Below are 24,977 nucleotides of genomic sequence, written 5' to 3'. Positions count from 1 at the left end.
GTTCCCAAGTCTCAGAGGGGATGGGTTTCTATTCCCGTTTTTTCCTTATCCTCAAGAAGACAGGCGATTGGCGTCCAATCCTGGATTTACGAGCACTAAACAAGTATCTGAAGTGCCTATCCTTCCGCATGCTAACGTTCGTGGAGATCGTGCATCTTCTCTCCAAGAACGACTTCATGACCACCATCGGCCAACTTTCATGTGCCAATTGTTCCACGGCATCGGAAGTACTTGCGCTTCCAGGTGGGATGAAGAGACTTTCAGTTCAGAGTGTTGCCCTTCGGCCTACGCTCCGCCCCTAGTGTCTTCACAAAAGTCTTGGCTCCAGTGGTGGCTTACCTACGTCTGCAGGGCTTCCAAATGTTTCCATACTTGGACGATTGCCTCCTCCAAACGCAATCCTGCAGCCAGCTGTCTCTGGACACTCAACTCTGTCGGGACGTATTTCGCTCCCTCCATCTTTCCATCAATGCTGAGAAGTTTCTGGTCGACCCATCTCCCTGCAGAAACTTTCTAGGCGCCACTCTGGATACGTCACTAGCCAAGGCATTCGTGTCTCACGTCCGTCAGCTTAGGATTCTCCGCCTGGTGACTCTTATTTGTTCAAGACAGTCCGTTTCAGTCTGGATATTGAAGTCCTTTGTGGGGATGGCGTCCTCCTGCATCTCTCTGATCCCAAATTGCCGGCTAAAGAGTCGCCCTGTCCAGGAGGAATTGGACAAAGAGTGGCGTCAGGTCACCGGCTCTTTCAACGACCTGGTCAGAGTAACCGCTTGCATGAGGGCGGCTCTCAAGTGGTGGGCGCAACCGTCCAACATTGCTGCAGGGACTTCTTTTCTCACCACCGCTCCAGAACTCATTCTGACCACGGACGCTTCCTTGGACGGATGGGGCGCGCACCGTCAGGGGCTGTCCATAAATAGCAAGTGGACTCTGTCTCAACGCTCTTGGCACATCAACAGGCTGGAATTGATGGCCATCTTTCTGGCACTCAAATAGTTCCATCTTCTGATCCAGGGGAATCGGTGCTTAACCAAACTGACAATACCACCAGTATGCACTATGTCAACCAGCAGGGAGGCACCAAATCTCCTCTCCTGTCTCGGCTGTCTCAGATGATCTGGGATTGGGCACTTCGTCACCACATTACCCTGACTGCAGTTCACTTGCCCGGCATCTCCAACATTCTAGCGGATTCCCTCAGCAGGTCCGCGTCTTCGACCCACGAGTGGGAGTTACATCAGCCAACTCTCGACTCAGTCTTTCGACTATGAGGTCGTCCGTCCTTGGATCTCTTTGGAACCCCAGAGAACCAGAAAATGCCCATCTTACGCAAGTTGGCATCCCCACCACGGATCGTGCGGGAATGCCCTTTTGATGAACTGGTGCGATCTATTCGCCTACGCCTTTCCTCCGATTCTGCTGGTGCCTCGAGTGTTGTGGAAAATGCGGAGACAGCTGTGCCACATTCTCCTGATCGTTCCCAGATGGCGTCGACAAGCGTGGTTCTCGGAGTTGCTGCTCCTCTCACAGTGCGAGCCCATCCTCCTTCATCCTCGAGCGGATCTCCTCACGATGGACAAGGGGCAGATTTGTCATCCGAACCCCTCCTCTCTCAAATTATCGGCTTGGAACCTGAGCACCTTGAATTTGCCCATTTGAATATTTCGCCAGAATGCAGGGACATTCTTGCCATTGCGAGAGCTCAGTCTACTGTTAAGACTTACAAACTAAAGTGGAAGAGATTCTGTCACTGGTGCACAGCTGCCAACATCCATCCCGTTCATTCCATTCCAGCTCAGCTGCTGCCATTCTTTTTACAACTGGCTCAATCAGGACTTTCCCATTCCACTTTGAGTTTTCTTGGCGGCAATTTCTCGTTTCTGTCAGGATGGCTCCTCCTCGCTCTGCTCTTCCAGAGTCATTCGCCAATTTTTCAAAGGACTACTCAGGAAGTTCCCGCCCATTCGGCGTCCTCCTCCTACCTGGCATCTCAATGTTGTGTTGGCACAGTTAATGAATGCGCCATTCGAACCTATCCACAAAGCGGATTTAAAATTTCTGACCTGGAAGGTGGCCCTTCTCCTTGCTTTGACCTCCTCACGACGCGCGATTGATATTCCCGCATTCACCCTTAAGCCTCCTTTCCTCCAATTCAAATCTGACTGTGTTGTACTTCGCACCAACCCAGCGTTTGTGCCTAAGGTGCCCACTGATTTTCACATTAATGAACCTTCTTTGCTAATCCTCAATCTGCGGCAGAGCAACGCTTACATTCACTGGACATTAAAAGATGCCTTAAATTTTACATCAACAGGACTGCACCCTTTCGCATGTCCGATCAACTGTTCATTGCCTACGGACTAATGCGCAAAGGATGTCCTGTTACTAAGCCAACTATTGCACTCTGGATTTCTTCAGCAATTTCCTTCTGCCATCAGAAAGCCGGCAAGCCTCTTCAAACTTCAGTGAGAGGTCATTCCATCAGGGCTATGTCATAGTCTACTGCCCTGTTTGCCGGCTTACCGCTCCATCGAATTTGCCGAGCAGCCGCATAGTTCAGCAGGCACACTTTCACGAGGCATTACTGCCTGGAGGCAATCAACAAAGCTGATACGGCAGTGGGGCAAGCGGTGCTTCGCAATCTTTTTAACTAAGGTAAGCCTCTGTCGTCCCTCCGCCTTTATGGTTTTCTATGGCTATTGTTATTACTTTCATGACTACATCATGCCTTTGAGTTTTTTCATGCTATGCATGGCTGATTCGAGCCTAAGGCCGACTACTTCTGCTCACTATTCTATTCAAGCATGTGAATCTATGAAAGACACCCTAATACTGGAGAAGAACAATTGTTGCTTACCTGTAAACAGGTGGTTCTCCAGTATTGGTGTCTTTCATAGATTCACATGCTTCAATATTTCCAGTCGTCGAAGTGGACACTAAGTGAACAAGCCTGGTGAACAGGCGAAACGCGTCCCAGCAGCCGACTTGTAAAATAAAACTTTTTTGACAAAAGCAGAACATGGCGTCGTCTTCCTGTGCTTGTGGGTAGAGGATTGCTTTATACATAAGGACTTGGTCGAGTCAGTCCTTGACGACGACGCACTCTTCGATTTGGTGCTGCGGTGGTTGTGACTCGGCGACTGGAGCCGTATATATATATATATATATATATATATATATATATATATATATATATATATTTAATTTGCTCTGGGGTCCCTGCATGTGGGCGGGACTATTCAGTGCTTATGACTATTGATGAGTATACCCCTGGAAGAGAACTAGGATTACAGGTAAGTAATTTATCCTTTTACACTGCACTTGCATTACACCAGGCGCTCCACCTGCTCCCCGTTCGCAAACAAGCCGAATTCAAACTCCTCAGCCACACTTTCAAGACACTACATAACATTGGCTAAACATACCTCAATCGTATCTGCTTTCACAAACCTTCCAGACCGCTCCATTCGTCTGGACTCTTACTTAAACAAATGCTACACATATGGAAAACCAGATCTGGAGGTCAATCCTTCTCCTACATCACTCAAGTGTGGAAGTACATGCCACTACACAGAAGGACCTCCTCCTCACCTTGTGAAATCAGCTGGAAACTGAAAATCTTGCTATTTGAGTAGCACTGTTCGACCCTAGGTGTAGTTATGCTCACTCCTGCTTATCGCCAGGATACCGGTGATATTGCACTCTACAAATTTGCATAACATGTCATCAAACCAGTTCGGCCTTTAACTGCTCTGAATCACATACATTTTCTCAGAATTGTTTCACTTTTTGTTGCGATAGGATTTATTTCTACCTCATTTGCTCTAGTGGGAGGATTCTGCTGAAATTTTTTTTTTCCCTTCATGTATCTTGTATATATTGCTCTTCATCCGATTTATGGGATTTGGATTAAGTTCTAAATATGCATACTGGATGTGCAGTGAGAGGTGGATGGTGCAACCCAATATTCAGAAACATCGGATGCGAAGAAGTAGATTTTTATTAAGTTTAAATATGTATTTAATCCGACTTGCTCTCTTAAGTGAAAGCAACCTTTTTTGAACATAATTCACATTTATTTTCCCAAACGTAATGCTTTTCTCACTTCTCCCTTCAAATATTTTAATTGTTATCCCTAAGCTGTATGTTATGGGCTTCAAACCTTGAATGATATGCACTAAGTTATCTTCAGCAATCCATGCACACTGGACTTGTGTTGTGAGCCTAGAAAACTTTCATGCATTGATAACTCCATTACTGGATTATCATTGATAGTCATAAACACGAAGTCGTCACACCTGTGAACCGGATCCTAAACCACGTTTGTTTTAGTTGCACCTACTAACCACACATCTGAATTGGTTTTCTTTACAATCTAAAAACAAACTACTCCTAACTAGAAAACCCTGAAATAAAATCCTTTTTAAAGGGACTATCACATGGCTAGGTTAGGCTCAGGGAGAAACACTGCCATTTGACATATATCGGTACAAGGCCTGAACATACATGGTGCAAATCTTGTTTATTATTTGTCCATAAGGCGACGGCGCTAGCATGGAGGCAATAAATGTCAGCTCTGCTGAAGCCTCGATACTGGAGTATGAATACTCGTTTAAATACACATGCATTTCCGTGCTCTGAGGGGAGCAATCTGCGGTCATTGCGAGGTCATCTCCATCGTCTGCGGTCCAACTTAGCTGATTCCTGTTCTCCTGTTCACCCTCTACGAGGAGGAATGTTCAACCTGTGACCAGTAAGGGGACATACATACCTTGCCTTCAGGGAATGGGGATTTAGATCACCAAGTAGGGGATTCTTGGCAGAATACCCACCCTAGACAATTAGGTTAGGGAATGCATGGTGGAATGTGACATTCATATGCAGTTTACTGAGGCTCCAAATATGGAGAAAATAAAAGAGGTGATTAGCCTGAAAAGCTTTACAGACATGAAATTGGTTTAAAAAGATGTTATAAATTTTAGGAGTAAGACTGGTTTCAAAACAAAGTTTTAAAAGCTAGAGCACAAAGACTAGAAACCAGTGGTACTATTAAGTATGTATTCTAATATTTGTGGTAGCGCTCCTAGATTCAAGCTTTACAACCAACTTAAGTTTATTGTAAACGGGGCAAAAATAAAAAATTTACATTCCAGTTTAGAATTCATAATTATGTTTTTTGTTCTTGTATAAATCTAATGTTTGAAAGTGTTTCATTGTTAAATGTTTTGTGTATGCTTTCCATTTTCAGATGAAATTACTGCCAGCTTCAGGCGATTTGGCCCTCTGGTCGTTGATTGGCCACATAAAGCAGAAAGCAAGTCCTACTTCCCCCCCAAAGGTAGTTTTCTTGATAAATTATTACTGTTAATGTTTTCTGAGGGAATAACCTGGTGCTCAGTTTTGATATCTTACCAGCATTCTAGCAATTCTTGTGAGCTTGGTGGAAGTAGCTTTTTTTCCTCCAACACTGGATCTTTATTAGATTAATGTGCTTGAATCATTCAATGTCTCAAGAGTGGAAATCCAAGCAATGTTAAATAGCAGAAAATATTGTTAAAATGGCTAAAACCCCAATAACCTGTTTTGCTACGCATCCATGTATTTGGAAACAACCCAAACTTCACAGCACTACCATAGCTCCGATTTCTACTGCACATCGTGTTTGAGGAAGTCTCAGAGTGGAGCACCGCTATATTTGGCCTTACATTTTTTGCATATTGACTTTTACTTAGTCCTCCCTAGAGCCAGCCCTGACTTCAACTTCCAAAAAGAAGTTATATTTAAGGGGTTTTCATGTTTTTTCATCTGTCCCAGTAGAACTCTCCTAAGTGTCACCATGGTAGTGAAAGAAAAATAGATCTCAAGTCCTGAAGATTTATACAGCTGACCCGTCCAATTGCTGTATTTCTTTTTATCCTTCTCACAAGGAGTCAAACTTGAAGACCTCTTCACCTCGCGCCCTTTCCACCACCAACCCCCTCATCACCCCCACCCTGCCAACCAAAACACTTAAGCACAGGATAGGGAAGTTGGCTCTGTAGAAGAGATTCCCCCTTCCAAAGGGAATACCTCCTTGTCTGTAGATGATTCAGTAAGTGGTGCTTTTGCAGACATCTTGCAAAAGTTATGCAAAAAGGAAGTCTGTGGTGCTTCTTCAACTGGAATTTACCTCCGAAGATCCTCCATCCACCTCCTCCAAGGACGAGATCAAGCCTTTGTCAGAGGTGTCTAAAAGGCACGGACCTCCTAAATTGTCATCGACTGAGAACTTTCTGTAGACTATGAATGCATCTCATGGACTGTTACTGCCTCTCAGTTCAGCAAAGAAAGTTTCAAATCTCCAAGCATTCACCATAAAAGAGCCATACCTCCTTTGTCAAGGTCATGTTGCACTCCCAACCTAAGTTCATGCCCAAAGTCTCATTGTATTTTCACTTAAATTCCTTTTTTACCCCTCTTTTAAGTGTCAATTGCACACAAAAGATCTTGGTAAAATCATGTCTGCTCTTTGATGTGATGGCGTGGCAAATGTCTGAGGCACTCCTGCTCAGAGAGCACCCACAATCTTTATGCTACTCTTAGAAGCACAGTTATCTTCTTGAAACGGGTGCTGAGATTTACTGTGGTAAAAAGTAAAGCCGGCTGACAGCCAAGGGCAATTAAATGCTTAGATAATGGACCATTCATGTCTCAGTGGCCAAAAGAAACGTGCATTTGATCAGAAGTCTTTAGTCTTGTCATGTAGAAAGTGATGCATCTGCGGTGATCTAGAAAATGCAAAGATCTTTCGACTGACTCGACTTCGGTTTGTCTGCTTTATTTAGAAGTGTACTGCTTGCTTTTCTGATTCAAGCATGCGAGTAGATGAGATTCCATGATTAGCTACCGGATAGTTTTCCAGCAGTAGGGTATTTCATAGATCCATATACATCCCCCACTCCCTGTTAGATGCTCACTGTATATCATGTGCCACCTTCATACTTGTGTTATGCAATCTGATCCATTGTGGGGGGGGTGGGGGTGAGTAGAGTTCAACACCGCCACCTCATTGGCTGTAGTTTAGGTTGTTTCAATTGAGGTGGGTGTACTACTTAACTAACACTGTTGCTGGACGGTTTCCATTTTAGCAGTTTACTGCTGTGTAAAGTTGCCAGGGATTCCCACCATTAAGGCGTTGAATGATTTGAACATGTGAATGCGTGGAACATACCAGTGCTAGATAACTGTAGCTACCAATAAGTAGCTTATTTCTTACATCTGTCTGACCATTCTAGCATACTCTTTACCTTGTGCCACTATGAAAGGCCAAATGTGCTACGCAAACAAATGATGGATGGAATGCTGAATGAATCATACATTCACCCCAGTTAAGAGATCTGAGTTAAATCCATTGTTCTTTTGCTCACCATGTCACCCCAGTTTAGACCCCGCTGTATGCAAATCTTTTTGCACTATGGAAGGCTAAGCATTACATTGGTACTTACAACCTATGGAACACCGACCAAACTGAATGTCTAATTTGACATTTGATTGAAGGCACTCCTTCACAAAAGGGGGTGAACAACATATTGCTGGGAAAATAGTGGCATGGTGTATGGTGCCTTAGCAGATTAAAAATTGAGATGGAACCATATTAATGGTCTTAGTCTGCGAAGGAGGCCTGAAAAATCAAATTATCAGGTATACTGTGAGTTCATAAAATGCCTAATTACCTGACCCTCACTCCTCACTCTTGCACCCAATTCTGTTACTGCTCCCTCACAGATACTCTGTGATAACGTAGTCGACATTTTCATGGCTAAGGTAGCATTGTCTCTCTCACCTTAGGACCTCTACCAGCTGCTTGGTATTACAGATGTCAATCACGCCTTTCATTTTGATTAAAATCTCACTTCTCTTGAGTCTGATATTCTCGTTGGGGGCAGGGGGGTCTTTAAAAAATAATTAATCTAGTTCTGCACTGTAGACTCTTACTCGATCGTAATAAGCATTAGAATAATTGTTCTCCAGTATTAGGGGTGTCTTTCATAGATTCACATGTTTGAATATTCCCCGTCGTCGAAGTGGGATTCACATGCTTGAATATTCCCCGTCGTCGAAGTGGGAGTCCCACGGTAAATAAAATAGCAATAATGCTAAATATAATAATATATATAATAAATATATGTACATATAATACATGGTAAAGAATAGAAAACATAATAGGAATCTCAAAAAACCATTCTTACATAGGAATGCATGGTAAAGAGAAAAAAACTACTGTAACACATTGGTGTCATTATGTTAGTCCAAATTACAGCCAATCAGGCGTTAGCACCCTCTAGAACCTTCTCCTCAGAAGCTCAAGCCCTCAGATTTTCTACCGCACGTCGTGTGAAGGGAGTCTCCCTGAGCTCTGCTCAGTTTTTCACCTCTACTCCTCTATTTCCAGTGTTTTTCACAACATGTCAAGTAAGAAGTCTTTATTTAGACCCTGCTCTTCTTGTGGGAAGCTACGCCTTTTTGAAAAGGACCCCCATCAGAAGTGTATATACTGTTTATACCCTGATCATGAGGCTAGCAGCTGCAAGTTCTGTAGAACTTTTTCTACTAGGGCTCTGAAGGACCGGGAAGGCCGCCTTCTCCTTTGGCTTCAATGTCTAAAAGACAAGGATTCAGCCCTGTCAGACGCAGAAAGTTTTCATTCTGGACTTTCTTCAGCAGCATCTAAACGTGGTAGTTTACAGGATGTTCCATCTCCTTTCCTCAAAAAGATAAAGTTGGCCTTGTCTCTAGCTTCTGTGGCGTCTTCAGCCACTTATACCACTTTTACGCCCACGAGACCTGGCTCTCAGGCGTCTTCTGCTGCCTCTCGAGGGGTTTCCACGCCTCTTAAAGTTCCGCCGTCGATGGGAGCGTCGACGAGCGCTCAGACGAGAACAGCATTGGCTACATCCTCGACGACGCTGACCACCTCATCAGCTTTTTCTTCATCGACGACTATCTCGTCGACAGCTTCCACGTCAACGAGGGTTGCCTTGCCTTCCAAGCCAGTTCCGTCGGATTCCCATTTCCTCGTCGACTAAGAAGAAAGAATCCTCGACGAAGACAATGTCGAACAAAGCCTCGGCGACTAAGACTCCGTCTACGGAGGCTACACTGGCGTCGACTATCGCTACGTCGACGGCCTCGTCTACAGCTGATCGACGGTGGCCCTGAAGATGATTCAGTCGACGATGATTTCTCCAAAACCATCTTCGTCGACGAGCAAGCCAGTATCATCGGCGTTATCGACGACGGCACCGTCGACGGCGGCACTGACTTCCTTTGCCTCGCTGCTGTTAGTACCTATGAAGACTTCAGAATCTTCTCATCGTCGCGAGAAGATTCCGTGTCACCAGCTCTCTGATCCTGAGCCTCAACCACCTTCTCCAATTTTTGCCACTACATCTGAGCCTTTCACTGACTCAGAACAAGAAGGGGATACCTTTGGAGCGGCACAAAGTCCATCTGACTTAATAATTAAGTGTCAAGACTCGGATTCAGACGAAGGTGACGGTGATCAACAGTCTCAGTCTGAGGAACAGCTGGTTCAAGTCCCTATGGCCACCATTCCTTTAACTTTGATCTCAAATCTCCAACATATGCTGGATGATTATAACCGCCGTTTCCCAGCTACGCCGCAGAGTACACCGGCGCCATCGCCGGCTGCTGTGGTGCTGCCACCACCTTCTCTGCCACCTGTGTTACCACCCGCAACTTCGTCGCAGGTCCAAACTTCTGTTAGAATCCATACCACAGTCTATCCACAGGATGCGGATGTTGAGGCGGTTCCAGAGCGTGAGGACGGAGAAGTCCCTGACAATTCGGATGAGGCAGGTGACCCGGATATTATCGTGCACAAACACCCTCACCTCAGCCAGGAAACTCTGGAGATTCACCTCCTGTGGATATCGCCAGTTTCCATCTTTTAATGGATAAAGCAGCTCTGCGTTGAATTACCAAGATCACAACGTGAGGAGGATTGTTTTCTTTATGATTTTAAAGACAAACCTTATAAACAAACACACACGATTCCCATCATCGATTTTGTTTGGAAGGAATTAAGCTCATTACTGCGATGGCTTCTACATCTGTCTGGGCGAGATGGACAGAGAACGTCAGAAGAAATGATCGACTGTGCAGTCGATGTGGCTAATACAGGATTCTGTCTGCTTGCAAGTGCGGCTGCACTCTGATGACCAGGTTGGCTAAAATCCACATCCTTCCGGCAGGAAGTCCAATCCAGAATCACTATTCAGTTCTCATATTGATGAGGCCCTAGAGTCCATTAAGAAGGACACCGACACGGCAAAGTCTTTGGGCACGTTTCAATTTCGGAAGCAGTCCTTTCGAGGTGCGCGCGGACGCGGCACTTCTTCCAACGTTCGAGGTGGGCAGCAATACAGCTCATACAATCAGAGCGGCCAACGTTACACGCCCACTCAGCAATCTCGCCAGCAGTCTTCCAGGCCTAACAGAGGAAAGTCCTCTTACCGGGGATCCAACTCTAAACGCCAATGACTTTTCCCATTAAAATGTTGGAGGTCGAATCTCTCCGTTTTACTCTCAGTGGTCCTCGATCACCTCGGACCGATGGGTGTTGGACATTGTACGACGGGGTCATACCCTAGAGTTCGTAGAGATTCCTCCATGCACGCCTCCTCGTGGCCCACCTCCTCCGCACCTCGAAGAGCTTTACCATCAGGTTCGTCTTCTTGTGTTAAAAGGTGCAGTTGAAGTGGTTCCGAAACATCAAAGAGGAGAGGGGTTTTACTCTCGATTCTTACTCCTACTCAAGAAGACCGGGATTGGAGACCCATTCTGGATCTGAGGGCTCTCAACTAGTTCCTAAAGTCCCAATCGTTCCGCATGCTGACGTTATAGGAAATCTTTCGTCTTCTATCCAACGAGGATTACATGACCACCATAGACCTTCAGGACGCATATTTTCATGTCCCTATTATCCAACAACAACGCCAGTACCTGCGTTTCAAGGTGGGACCAATGCACTTTCAGTTCAAAGTACTACCCTTCGGGCTGCGTTCAGCCCCTCGGGTGTTCACGAAGGTACTGGCTCCTGTGGTGGCTCACTTGCGTCTCCAAGGCGTGCAAATCTTTCCATATCTGGACGATTGCCTTCTGAAGTCTCAATCCCACCATCAGCTACATCAGGACACTCGCCTTTGCCAGCAGGTGTTTCAGTCCCTGGGGTTAACCATCAACGTCAAAGTCGCAGTTTGCACCTCTGCAGACCAGATCCTTCCTGGGAGCGATCCTAGATACGAAGCTCTCCAAAGCGTTCGTCTCCCACGAGCGACGTCACAAGATCCTTCGTCTGGTCACCCTCATTCGAAGAAAACAGTCCATTTCTGTTTGGACGTTCAAGTCATTCTTGGGAATGGCTTAATCGTGCATCGCACTGATCCCAAATTGCAGGTTGCGCGCTCGTACCATTCAGGAAGAACTGGACTTACAATGGCTTCAGGTCTACGGGTCCTTCAACGACCTTGTCGCAGTGACACCCTGCATGAGAAAGAGCTTGCTTTGGTGGGCGCAACTTTCAAATCTGGAAATGGGAACGTCCTTTCTCGTTCACGCACCAGATCTCACGCTGACGACAGACGCCTCCCTGGAGGGGTGGGGCTCTCATCTCCAGGGCCTATCCATCAAGGGCAAGTGGACTCCGCCCCAGCGCAAGTGGCATATCAACAGGCTGGAGTTGATGGCGATCTTCCTAGCGCTCAAGTCATTCCTCCCGGTAGTTCACGGGGAGTCAGTGCTAATCCAAACGGACAATACCACCAGTATGCACTACGTGAACAAACAGGGGGGAACCAAGTCTCCTCATCTGTCTCACTTGGCCCAGTCGATCTGGGATTGGGCTCTCCGCCACCAGATCACCCAGACAGCCGTCCACCTTCCGGGCGTGTCCAACATTTTGGCAGACTCTCTAAGCAGGTCCACTTCCTCAACGCACGAATGGGAACTACATCAGCAGACTCTAGATCTTGTCTTTCACCAGTGGGGTCACCCAGATCTAGACCTCTTTGCAACACCGGAGAATCGGAAATGCCCGTCTTATGCAAGTTGGCATCCCCACCCCGGGTCGTTCGGGAATGCCCTTTTGATAGACTGGTGCGATCTATTCGCTTACGATTTTCCGCCGATTCCATTAATACCGCGGGGGCTGTGGAAGATGCGGAGACAACCTTGCCACATCTTGCTGATCGCACCTCGGTGGCCCAGGCAGGCATGGTTTTCAGAACTGCTTCTGTTGTCCCAATGCGAGCCCATTCCTCTGCGCCCTCGTCCAGACCTACTATCAATGGATAGAGGCCTAGTGTGCCATCCGGATCCCTCCATACTGCAATTGTGGGCATGGAACCTGAGTACCTTGAATTCGCAGATTTGAACTTATCTCAGGAATGCAGAGACATCCTGGCTCAAGCTAGGGCTCTGTCTACCATCAAGACTAATAAACTCAAGTGGAAGAGATTCTGCCATTGGTGTCTCAGCCAATGTCCATCCCATTCATTCCACTCCAGAGCAGCTTCTTCCATTCTTCTTAAACCTTGCTCAGTCAGGACTCTCTCATTCTACCCTGAGAGTCTTCTTAGATGCTATATCTCGCTTCAGACATGATGGCTCTTCTTCCCTCTGCTCGTCCAGAATCATACGACAATTTTTCAAAGGACTTTTCCGCAAGTTCCCACTGTTCGGCGCCCTTCTCCATCGTGGCACCTCAATGTTGTACTATCCCAACTTATGAAGTCACCATTTGAGCCTATCCATAAATCGGATATCCAATTCCTCACTTGGAAGGTTGCGTTTCTTTTGGCTTTGACCTCATCTCGCCACGTGAGTGACCTGCACGCTTTCACTATCAAGCCTCCTTACCTCCAGTTCAGGCCTAACGGAGTGGCGATCCGCACCAACCCCTCTTTCCTACCTGAAGTAGCGACAGACTTTCATTTGAATGAGCCTGTGTTCCTTAAAACTTTCTTTCCGGACCCAAAGTCTCCGGCGGAGCATCAAACGATGCCTTAAATTTTATATTGCCAGAACTGCCGACGTTTCCGTAATGGACATCCTGTTTCCAAGCCAACTATTGCTCGATGGCTTTCCTCAGCCATTGCCTTCTGCCACCATGAGCTGGTAAACCATTGCAGTCTTCAGTGAGGGCTCATTCTACGAGGGCGATGTCTTCATCCACCGCCTTGTTTGCTGGTGTGCCTCTTCATCAGATTTGCCGTGCAGCGATATGGTCCAGCAGGCACACTTTCACAAAGCATTACTGTTTAGAGGCCATCAATGAAGCGGATACCGCAGTGGGACAGGCAGTGCTTCGCCATCTGTTTCAATAAGGTGAGCCTCTCTTCCCCCCTCCTTGATGTTTTACTGTGATTGCTATGATGTTACATGACTGTATTATTCTGATACTGTCTTGGTTTCTTCCATTTATTTGCCTTGCAATCTCAGTTCTTGGAGGTTACTGCTTTCTATTCTATTCACGCATGTGAATCTATGAAAGACACCCCTAATACTGGAGAAGAACAATTGTTACTTACCTGTAAACAGGTGGTTCTCCAGTATTGGTGTCTTTCATAGATTCACATGCAACCCACCCTCCTCCCCTCAGAGGCTCTCTTCTCCTCATGCGCTCTTTATTACTTGTGCTACGCAAATCTGAGGGCTTGAGCTTCTGAGGTGAAGGTTCTAGAGGGTGCGGACGCCTGATTAACTGTAATTTGGACTAACATAATGATACTAATGTGTTACAGTAGTTTTTTCTCTTTAACATGCATTCCTATGTAAGAATGGTTTTTTGAGATTCCTATTATGTTTTCTATTCTTTACCATGTATTATATGTACATATATTTATTATATAAATTATTATATTTAGCATTATTGCTATTTTATTTACCGTGGGACTTCCACTTCGACGACTGGGAATATTCAAGCATGTGAATCTATGAAAGACACCAATACTGGAGAGCCACCTGTTTACAGGTAAGTAACAATTGTTCTTGCTATGTGGGAGGGCCAAGGAATACTTTCATCCTTTTTTTTTTTTTTTCTTCTTTAACGTATAGCTTTCCCTTTACTGATAGGAGCCCACTAGAGCAGTGATTCTAAGCCTGTAATGCAGGCGACGGAGACGATGACTGCGTAGGAAATTAAATATTAGTAACTGATTAAGTGTATATAAATAAGCAAAATGTAAAATTATATTTCTTAAAATATAAATGCGACAGAATTTGAATTTTGAGCTAAAAATTAAGTTAGTATCCTCCGATTGATGGTGGGAGCAGTGCAAATGCAACAAACCAAATAAATTATGGATAATGAGTGGCCTCAATTAATCTTGGAAAAGCTCCAACCTTCCCATGATTTCCGATTTTTTTTATTCTTCTATATATTTGGGAATTGAATAAAATATTTAATCATTTGTGTATTTGTTTCATAAATCCTTGTTTCTCGATTTTGTATTGCTTTGAGGTTCAAATCATCCAAATACTTAGCCGCGGTCCCAGTCTTCCAGTAATTTTTTAAAGGGAGTCCCCGGATTACAATAATGATTCAGTGGAGGGTTCAGGGTTCCAGAAATGACTGAGGGTGTCCACAGAAATCAAAAGGTTAAGAACCACTGCTCTAGCGCAAAGATTCCAAATGTTTCTTCAGATGACTGAAAAAAATATACCCTACACAAAACTACATTACAGCAGCTGTAAACTAACATGCTTTCTGGGCACAAAAAAAACAAATTGCTTAGAAAACAAGCTAAAAAAGCACCACATTGTTTTAAGCCTCATTGCTAGTCATCACTGGAGATGGAAACTCATTATTGTTTGCTAGAGAGTTGGTTCCTTATGAAGAATTAGGCCGATTTTAGAGAATTTTCTAATTTAATCCCCTCGTTCAATGGTTGACACGCTGAACAGATGGGTGAGTTGTGTATGATTTTAATAAAAAATATTGATTCAGAACCAGGAACACAAGAAGCTATTTTACGGCTTTACTTATAATAGAGAGACAAGCCACTCTGTATTCATCCCTGGCATTGCCATGAGGGAGAAAGGAAAATCTCCAAAATGCAAACAACTTTTCTTAGAAATTTAGCCAAAAAGGCTTCTCAAAAAAGTGTGACCCACACTTAAGTCAACTCTGAAGTCTGTACATACCTTCACCAGTCACTACTGTCTATATTGGCCCACCAGTGACTGTCCTTTAAATATATATACTAATGGTAAGATTCCTCATCCAGGCACCATGCCTGCCTTTCCTTTGGGTGAATGAGCTTTTGGCCTGCTTGAGAGGACCAGTTGTTATGTTATGTTATGTTAAAGTGCATTTTTATAGCGCTCGGCTACTCTAAAAGAGTGTCCCGGCGCTTTCCACAGGCAGCTACAGTGTATAATCAACATAACAAGAAAAACAGAACCCAAAAGTGAAAGAAAAAAAAGCCCACCTAAACAGAATGATTAAAAAGCCAAGTCTTCAAATTCTTCCTGAATTGAAGCAAATTGGGAGTGCTACGGAGTGCCAGTGGAAGCGAGTTCCACAGCTGGGAGGCCTTGAGGCTGAAAGAGCGCCCCCCAATACGGGCCTTCCTCACGCGTGGAACCACAGCAGTGAAAAGGGATTCCGAACGCAATGAGCGAGCAGGGCAATAGAAAGCCAATCTTTTCTTCAAATATCCTGCGCCTGAGCCAAACAGAGCCTTGTGCACCAGCGTCAGGGATTTGAAAACAATCCGCTTCCGGATCGGTAGCCAATGAAGCGTCTGCAGCAGCTCAGAAGCCCGTGTTCGTCTGTGCAGACCAAAGATTGCCCGGGCTGCAGAGTTCTGTGCCACCTGCAAGCGCTGATCAAGTAATCCGGAAGGCCTAAGAAAAGGGCATTGGCATAGTCTAGCCTAGATCCGATAAGCCCGATGTGTGATGTGTGTGTTTTTCATCTTTCTTTTAAACAAGTCTACATAAAATTAATTCTGATTGCTAATATAAGAGGACAAAAACATATTTCAAGGTAGGTTCCAGCCCAAATAAATTTCCATGAGTCTTGAGGTTCAGAGCGGGATGAAAACATTACTTTTTGGGACCTCGTGCTTTTCCATTGTTGTAAGGAACTACAAATTATTGAAATTAGTAAACCTGTTGGCTAAATACTGAAGTGCCACACTTGATTGCTGGCCTCAATGAATATTTGAATGTCCTTTTGTGGATTGAATTCTTTGATTAATCTTACACACTCTTGCTGTCTTTTGTAGTTTAAAAACTTTGACCTTTCTGGTTTTAATCTTTATTTGAAGAGTGTTGGAAAGTAGGATGCTTCTAGCATGGTTACCTCCACTTTTTGCCTATTGTCTGTGTTTTTTGACCTCCTCTAACTGGGATCCTGTTAATCAGGACCCCATTCACTGGGCTTTCTCCCCTATATTGACCATGGTAAGTACTTTAGTGCATCCACAATTGGCTAGTGGTGTACCCTTGTAAGTCCCTAGTATATAGTACTAAGGTACCCAGGGCATAGGTACACCAGGGGTCTCCCATGGGCTGCAGCATGTATTTTGCCACCCATGGGAGTTCACTTAAACTGACTACAGGCCTACCATTGCAGCCTGAGTTGGTGCTTGCACCTCTCACAACAGATAGTTTCCTTATCTGAGGTCACTGCACTTAAAATCTAGGTCACCCCATATGGCAGGCTCTTCAACTCTGAGGGTAGGGTGCTTGATTAGAAGTGTGAGGGTGTCCCTGCATGAGCAGGACACCCCTACATACCCTTGAGTTGATTTGCCAGGCTTTGAAGTGCGGTCAGCCATTGCAATGCATATAGTGGACATCAGTCATTACAAGATGTCGAACTATATAGTAGCTGCACCAAACCTAGTCATATCCCAACACTGATTCCAGTGTTGGAAGTATGATCCCATCTACTGGGGGCTCCCTTGGGTACTACCTGTACTCCCAGTAACAGACTTTCAGGGGAGGGTCTGACAGTAAGCCAGTGCTGCTGCTGACCACATATCCGATTCTTCCCTTCTGCTGCTGAGCTTGACCAGGGGAAGGTGGAACAATAGGTTTCCTGTTATAGGGAGGTGTGACCCCTCCCAGACAGGACTTAGTGTATTGAACTGGAGTGGGGCGCTTTCCAGCGGCACCAGACTGCTTTGAGGGCACATTTGGTGTCCTCCTTTCATACTTCAGTTTGAGACAGTTCATGGAGCCCTTGGCTCCCGCTCTGGCGTGAAACTGGACAAAGGACATTGGAATATCCTCCCATCTATCCAGCACCTCCTGGGAGGGACACCAGAGTTGTTCCAACCCTTTCCTTGGGGTACTTAAGGGCTTACCTGCAGGTGGGTCCCAAGATTCGTCGTGCAACAAGACTCCAACCTAAAAATACATCGCTCTTCGACCATCTGGACACTTGGACTTCATTGAACTTCGCCTGGAACAGAGACTGCACCAAGAAAGACTCCTGCTGCTCTTGGTTGTCTGTGCTTCTGCCAGGTTCTTTAACAGACCTGTGGTCATCAAGGGCACCCGAAGAAATCTCCCTTGGAGTGAAGAAGTCACTCCCCGACCTGACTCTGCAGGCACCTACGGACCTCCTGAGGCTCAGCAACACAGGTGTGGTTCTGCAACTCTCTCGAGGCCTGCCCTGTCCTCTCTGCAATTTTGAGGACAGCATTCCTCATCCGAACTGCTGGGACCAAACCCCCTGTGCACTGTCAACTTGCCTTTGCCAAGGCTTGTTGGCTCTGCAATCTAGAAGTCTTCGGGCAACAAGAAGCTCTATCCTCCAGCATCTCTTCACTCCAAGATCAGCGTTTTCACCACATCCTCTGCACTGTTGGCCTTCATCTTTAAGCTGCTCAAGGTCCTCTTGCGACTCCTGAGCCTTCGGCCTTGGTGTCCTCCTGACTACTCACTTATAAATGTAAAAATTCTGCCAATGATCGTAATAGCTACATTTTTTACTTTCTGAATTAATACCGCTCAGTTTAATTATATTACAGATAATATTGATGGAGAACCAAGATTCCAAATAAGTACTTTAACTTTCTGAAGCCTAGCTAGACCTTTGAGATGCATGGTTTGTCATCCATAACCAAGTCTTGCGGTAATAATTACAGTAGTCAAACTCTAGGGAAAATGTAGAAGGACAGTGCTGCCTTGATTCTCTGTAAATGTCTTTGGTTGATAGTTTATTTCAGCCTTCTCCAACGAGTGGCTTGTGAGCTATTGGTAGCTTTTCCTGCAGCCTATAATTAGCTCTCCTTCAGCAACACAGCCCACTAAGTTAGTTTTTCCTTGGCTGAATTTACATATGCATGCCAAAATAGGAAAGTGAGTAAGCAAGACAAATGCTTTTTTATTTTTTCTCCAGAACTCATAAGCTGATGAATGGCGAAAAAGTTGAATTTCCAGGAAATGTATTTAAAGCTGATATTTCAGTGATCAATCATATGGTTTTGGGGACACGCATTGCTAACATTATTTTATATATTATCTTGCGACTCCTGAGCCTTCGGCCTTGGTGTCCTCCTGAGGGTATTCTACGCTCCAACGCTTGCTTGGGCCTGCTCTGACTCTCCCGCTGTTGTTGAGTCACTTGGACCTTGCTGGTCCCAGTGCTGCTCCTTTTTCGTCTTCCACACCAGTTGCGGCTACCATGGCTTGTTGGTGCTCCCGCCGGGCACTGACCACCTACTCACAAACATCTGACGTGGGACAGCCTGTGCATGGCTCCTGGTCTTCCTCAACATTTCCTGGTCCTCACAGCTGCAGCAACAAGGTTAGTCAAATCTTCTGAACCTCCCGACACCTGTGGGCATTGTGTCTTCGTGCCTCCTGGTCACTTCGAATGGCATAGACTGTCCCCTCTGCTTGAAGTTTCTTCACTTCCAGAATCCACCCTTGGATTCCACTGGACTTCTTCGTCGTCTTCTCCAGAGGTATTTTCATCCAAGTCTTCCATTTTCATTTACAGAGGTTTACGATGTCTCTTCATCCCTTTGTACCTGGCTTTCCTTGGTGTAGGTAACCTGGATGCTGGGACATCCACAGGTGGGGTAGCTCTCTAACCTGCTGTCCTCCAAGGGAATTATTGGGCTCTTCTGAGAAGGGCCTCTCTGTTGCAAAACAGCAACCCTGATGTCTCCGTTGACTTCCATTGGGCACACAGCTGCTCTACCACTCTGCCCACAGCTTCCGTGGGCTTCCTGGGTACCTACATAGGATGGTTCCTTGTGTCCCTGGCTCCTTTGGGTCCTCTGGTCCAAGTCCTGTTCCCCTTTGCAGTTCGCATTCCATTATTTTGGTGTATGGTTTGGTCTCCCACTGGATACCACTGTATTGTGTGCTACTTACCTGCCTTTGAAGTATTCTTGTGTATTGTGTTGATATCTCTGGGTAGGAGATATACTAATGTGTTCGTAAGTGTTGTATAATATATAGAAGTATTTTTATATGAACACTGTGTGGTTCTTTTTCATTTAACTTGCTTGCACTACAGCGAACTGGTAAAACAAGCTGTTTAACACTCATTCAAGATGAGCCTGAAGGCTGCTCTCCACAGCTACAACATTGAGAGCTTTCTATGGTTATTGAAGAACACTAAAATCAGCATATGGGTTGCCTGGATTAGTGCAGGTGCACCACTTGCATATGTGTGTACTATATTTACTAAGCCAGCCTCCTATATAGAGATATTGGTGTTCTGAAATATATGGAGTAACTAGAACTGCATAGTTGGTTTCCTTGGTAAACTGGCTTGCTTCGTTTTCGAAAGATGTGTACAAGGTATGTTATGCGAATTCATTCGCTATTTCTAAATGTTTGGGGTATAACTAAGTGTGAAATTCGTGTCTGTTTCAAAAACAATTTTCTTTGTTTTGATTGCCACAGGTTATGCGTTTCTTCTGTTTCAAGAGGAGAGTTCTGTGCAGGTTCTGATTGACGCTTGTATTGAGGAAGATGGGAAGCTGTATCTTTGTGTTTCTAGCCCTACTATCAAAGACAAACCAGTGAGTAAAAACATTTAGAGTTTAAGGTTGATATGTTAATCTGAATTTGAGCCTGAACCTGTAAACTTTAGCAGAGTCAAACTGTGTATCATCAAAGATTTTGTGAAGCCTGTTACCTTTAATTGGAGAAGCCTGAGACACTTAATGCAGAGGCCGACCGCTCAGAAAGGCTATCTTAGAGCAAGCTCTTTGGAGACAAAGTACTGTCTTGACTTATGTTACCTAGCAAAGCTTAGTTTGGGCTTCACTTTTATAAATGCATACATCTAAAAGACTTGCAGGGCAAGGAAATAATGGAGTCCTCGCTGATGTAAATGTTAGTAGTGCCATCCTAACAGCAAAAAATTATTGGCTGCAACTCTGGTCTTTTTCAGAGAATTGCATTTATAGGATATGGAGAGATGTCCTTACGATTCTTTTTGTAGTTCTAATGGTGATAAAGACCACCATTTGTTGTCTTTATAATAGCAGGGCCATTTTTTGTGTGTCTTTTTCAACTATTTGTTTCTGGGATCTCGTCAATGGGTGGGGATATTCTCAGCGTGATTCATGCACCATTTTGAAGAAATCGGTACTAAAAAGATGATTCCAACTCATGGTTGCAAAATCCAAAGTCTTGGTTAACAAAATCTGGATTCGGGGGATGCTTCTACCTTAAAATACCATTTACCACTGGAGAAATGTCTGCAAAGAGGGGTGTATTTTCTGAAGTTGCAATTGTAGGGATAACTGGTGAAACATTATTACAAAAAAGGACTTAGTTAAAATCCCAAAAGCTCACTTATAAATGTAAAAATTCTGCCAATGATCGTAATAGCTACCTTTTTTACTTTCTGAATTAATACCGCTCAGTTTAATTATATTACAGATAATATTGATGGAGAACCAAGATTCCAAATAAGTACTTTAACTTTCTGAAGCCTAGCTAGACCTTTGAGATGCATGGTTTGTCATCCATAACCAAGTCTTGTGGTAATAATTACAGTAGTCAAACTCTAGGGAAAATGTAGAAGGACAGTGCTGCCTTGATTCTCTGTAAATGTCTTTGGTTGATAGTTTATTTCAGCCTTCTCCAACGAGTGGCTTGTGAGCTATTGGTAGCTTTTCCTGCAGCCTATAATTAGCTCTCCTTCAGCAACACAGCCAACTAAATTAGTTTTTCATTGGCTGAATTTACATATGCATGCCAAAATAGGAAAGTGAGTAAGCAAGACAAATGCTTTTTTATTTTTTCTCCAGAACTCATAAGCTGATGAATGGCGAAAAAGTTGAATTTCCAGGAAATATATTTAAAGCTGATATTGCAGTGATCAATCATATGGTTTTGGGGACACGCATTGCTAACATTATTTCTTTGGTACCAGGGGCATCACTGTTATGTATTACCCATGGTGCACTCAGTAGTGCTGGTAATCTTGCAGATGGTGGCCACTAATATAATCTTGTTTGTGGTCAGGATTACCACACTAATAATGTTGGTAGCTCGGGATGATTTCCACTGATTTATAAGTAGCTTTTATTACAGGAAAGGTTGGTGACCCCTAGTCTACTTGAAGTTGCAGTGTGACTGTGTCATTGCTGTGAATTAATGATTGGTAGGACTATCTAGAAATTTTAAATATTGTCATCTGTTGTGCTTAAAAGTTCAGTGAACAGCCAGTTGAGGCACAGTTTTTATAAGTGGATGAGGTCCATTCGTGTTTTTTTATTTAACAGGTTCAAATTCGTCCTTGGAATCTGAGTGATAGCGACTTTGTAATGGATGGTTCACAACCTCTTGATCCAAGAAAAACTATCTTTGTTGGAGGTGTCCCAAGGCCATTAAGAGCAGGTAAATATAAATTTCTTTTTGGATTCTTAAGTGTATTTATTGAACAGACTTGGGGGTAGATGAGCTTAAAGAAAACATATGCACCAAACTGTTGATAGAGAGGAAGTTCTACTTTTTACTCTCTGGCTGTTGTGGTAAACCAAAACGTTTACTAACTTGGTGAAGTGGCCATCTCGTAACAATAGAATCTCTGTACATGTGTAGGACAGCCAGAACATTTTTTAAAAAACATTCAAAAGCATATGTACAAGAGAACACGCTTTAGGATTTTTTCTTTTTTTTTTTTTTTTACTACAACAATAAAATGCTCTGGGATCTACATTTTACTTTTCTTTTGGAAAAGGAAAGCAAAAAGATGAATTCTCCAGGAAAAGTGTGCTAGATTGCCACTTTTGATGAGTATTGTTAGCAACATTTTCCTCTAAGGAAGCTACAACCAAGTTGTATAAGTCATTAATATGCTGACCTTTCAAAGGAGAAATACCGTAAGTTGAAGTATGCCAGGAAGGAAGATATGATTTTTTATATTGCTTTATAGGAATCTGCAAACCTGATAATTCACGTCATTTATTTCCCTTCACTGAAGCATTTGCTCACAGCTGTCTCTTCAAAGGTGTTACAAAAGATTGTGGAGAGTTTGGTACACTTGTAGATTAAAAAATGTAATGCTTGAAGACAAACTGAAACCTTAATTTAAGGTTGGCCTTGAGATAAACAAACACTCTCAAGGTCCAATTGAAAGGGTACTGCAGTGGTAAACACCGCTTCTATCTCGCGTAGTGGAAGATACAGCAGCAATTGCAGTGTGAAAAACTGCTTCCAAAGTATTATCAAACCCTTGCAGGTAGAGAGTCCTAACTGACGTGTGCAGGTCAGAATGCCCCATCCACCTCTAAGCTTTGCCTCCTCCATCCTGCCACCACCACAAAGCACACAGTGAATGGGAGGCAGTGGAGCAGGAGAGGAAAAAATTGGAAGTTTGGTGCTTGATATTGTCAAGAATTCACACAAGTTCTGATTTCCACCCAACCTATCCCCTAAGATGTTGCTCTTGAGCACATGATTCATGGAGTTAAATGCCTTTGACAGGAGAATGTGATGTACCAAAACCACAAGGATGTGTAATCCAGGTACTTTGTGAGTTAAAAGAAACTCTGGCCTATAGTAGGGGCTGGTCTTATACTTGAAATAACCCAATGGTGGATGAAACAAAAATGCAGGGTGTGGGCCATCTATTAGATCTTCCTGCACCATCATGGAGCCAAAATGGCATCCATTGTCCTTCACGATGCATATCACATCAGATTCTAAGTATCACAGGACGTTCCAGAGATAGATTTTGGATATGAAATTGACCCTACTAGTACAAGTTCTTACCATTTGGCCTTAAATCAGCAAATTAATTATTCTTTAAGTGTTGGTCCTTAGTATGGTGACAATAAATGAATGGGAATCTTCATTTATCCCTCGACAGCTGGTTGGGGAATGTCTGCAGAAAAGCTTCAGTTGGAACTCCAGTCAAATCTGAGTCAACTCATAGACCTGGGTCTAAATATGAGTTCTTCTGATCCATTATGTAATTGGTGCAGTTTATCATCTAGTATCAGTCACTGGGATATTAAAAGGAGCGTCTCTGAAATCAGTACATTACTCATGCCTCTCAGACTAGGATCAAAGCAGACATTTAACCCACACTACATGATGAAAAGACTGGCATCTTATTTAACTTTTAAGTGTGTGTATATGTGTGTTTTTGTTTTTCTGCAACCTATTCGGAGGTTCCATCTACCTTTTGTTTAATATAGCTGTGTTTTGACTGATTTAGATATGTTTGCAAATTAAATAAGTTTACGAATAATTGGCTCGGGCAGTTGCATTTTCATTTAATGTTTTCTCTCGCTTGTGCTGTGAATCCTGTGCAGATACAGGAATAATCTAGCTTTCATCGATTCAGAGAATCACAAGAACCGATTGCAGGTAAATAACTTTTGCTTTTGGATGTCCAGGGAACAGCCAGAGAAACTCTGGATGCAAGTAAGATTACTTTTTTCCTTCAGTACAACCCAGCCTTCTTCATTCTATTGCACTTTGGATAGTTTTGTATTTCTCCTCTGATCCCTTTCTTGTGTTAAGCGTTCTTAGACTTTCCTATTTTTATTCAAGTTTGATACAGTCCTTTTTTATGTTGCTTTTGATACAGTGGTATGTCTCTTCTGATTACCAAGGAACTTCAGTCTTTCATTAGACAAGGATTGAGCTGTCCCACTTAAAATCACCAGATATGACCCCCACATATCCCATATAATCCGCTTGAAAATTAGGTTTTCATTCAGTCCTCTCACATTACTATTAGTATCTATAGGAATTCTGAGTTTGAATGTTTTTCCCTCCAGGATGGTATTGCATACATTCCCATGGGTGAAGCTTCCCACACTAGACCCCTAAGTGCCTCAGCCCCATTCAGTGTGAGCCTCCTCCAAGACTGCTTATTTTGTTACTTAAATCTGTAGTGTTGACATTTTAGACCTTCTAACACTATGTTGTCAGTAAGTACCCTGTTCAGAGTGCTACGGGGCATGCAGGAGATACTTGGTCCAACTGTCTGGGTTGAGGCCGTTTGCTTCTGATACACAGAGGCTCGAGGTTCGGCCTCTAATTTTTGTAACAGGCATGTTAGAGTCCCACTCCCCTCTTGATGGCGGTACTTCACCTTTCACCCTATGCGACATTCAGATTCCGCCCCACTAGTAGTCTGAGTATCATAAGTCACACTCCAAGTCTTTATTAAAATTAAAAGTGTTCATCTCAGCAGTTTTATATAAGCACAAGCCAGTCCACTATTACATTTATAACCCTAGCTAGTAAGTATGTCCCCTCTATCAAGGAATCCTCATTAATATTCAAAGACCGTTATTTGCACCACGCATGCACAGGATCTCCAAACATAACTTTTAACATGCATTGGCAAAACCAATACATCTGTATTTAATGTAATAATGCTTGCAGCGTCCGCACTTTAGAGTGAGACACAGGATAGGCAGTCAGCAGAACCGTAGAGAAGACTAGTTGTAAAGTAGCCCCTCTGG

At 43.9% G+C, this 24,977-nt stretch overlaps 1 protein-coding gene across 4 annotated transcripts in view; it reads left to right on the top strand.

Moving 5' to 3' along the window:
* Positions 1–24,977, top strand: part of CPEB2 (cytoplasmic polyadenylation element binding protein 2) — a 167,940-nt gene that overhangs the window by 102,701 nt on the left and 40,262 nt on the right. For all 4 annotated transcript variants that reach the window (XM_086964077.1, XM_086964079.1, XM_086964080.1 and 1 more), the window contains 3 exons: positions 5,252–5,341; positions 19,942–20,060; positions 21,777–21,891. In XM_086964077.1, the coding sequence (XP_086820203.1) occupies positions 5,252–5,341; positions 19,942–20,060; positions 21,777–21,891 (324 nt within the window). The remainder of the gene's footprint in view (positions 1–5,251; positions 5,342–19,941; positions 20,061–21,776; positions 21,892–24,977) is intronic.

Source organism: Lissotriton vulgaris, chromosome 3_2 (genome assembly GCF_964263255.1).
Source record: "Lissotriton vulgaris chromosome 3_2, aLisVul1.2, whole genome shotgun sequence".
NCBI lineage: Eukaryota > Metazoa > Chordata > Amphibia > Caudata > Salamandridae > Lissotriton > Lissotriton vulgaris.
This window is presented reverse-complemented; position numbering and strand designations above follow the sequence as displayed.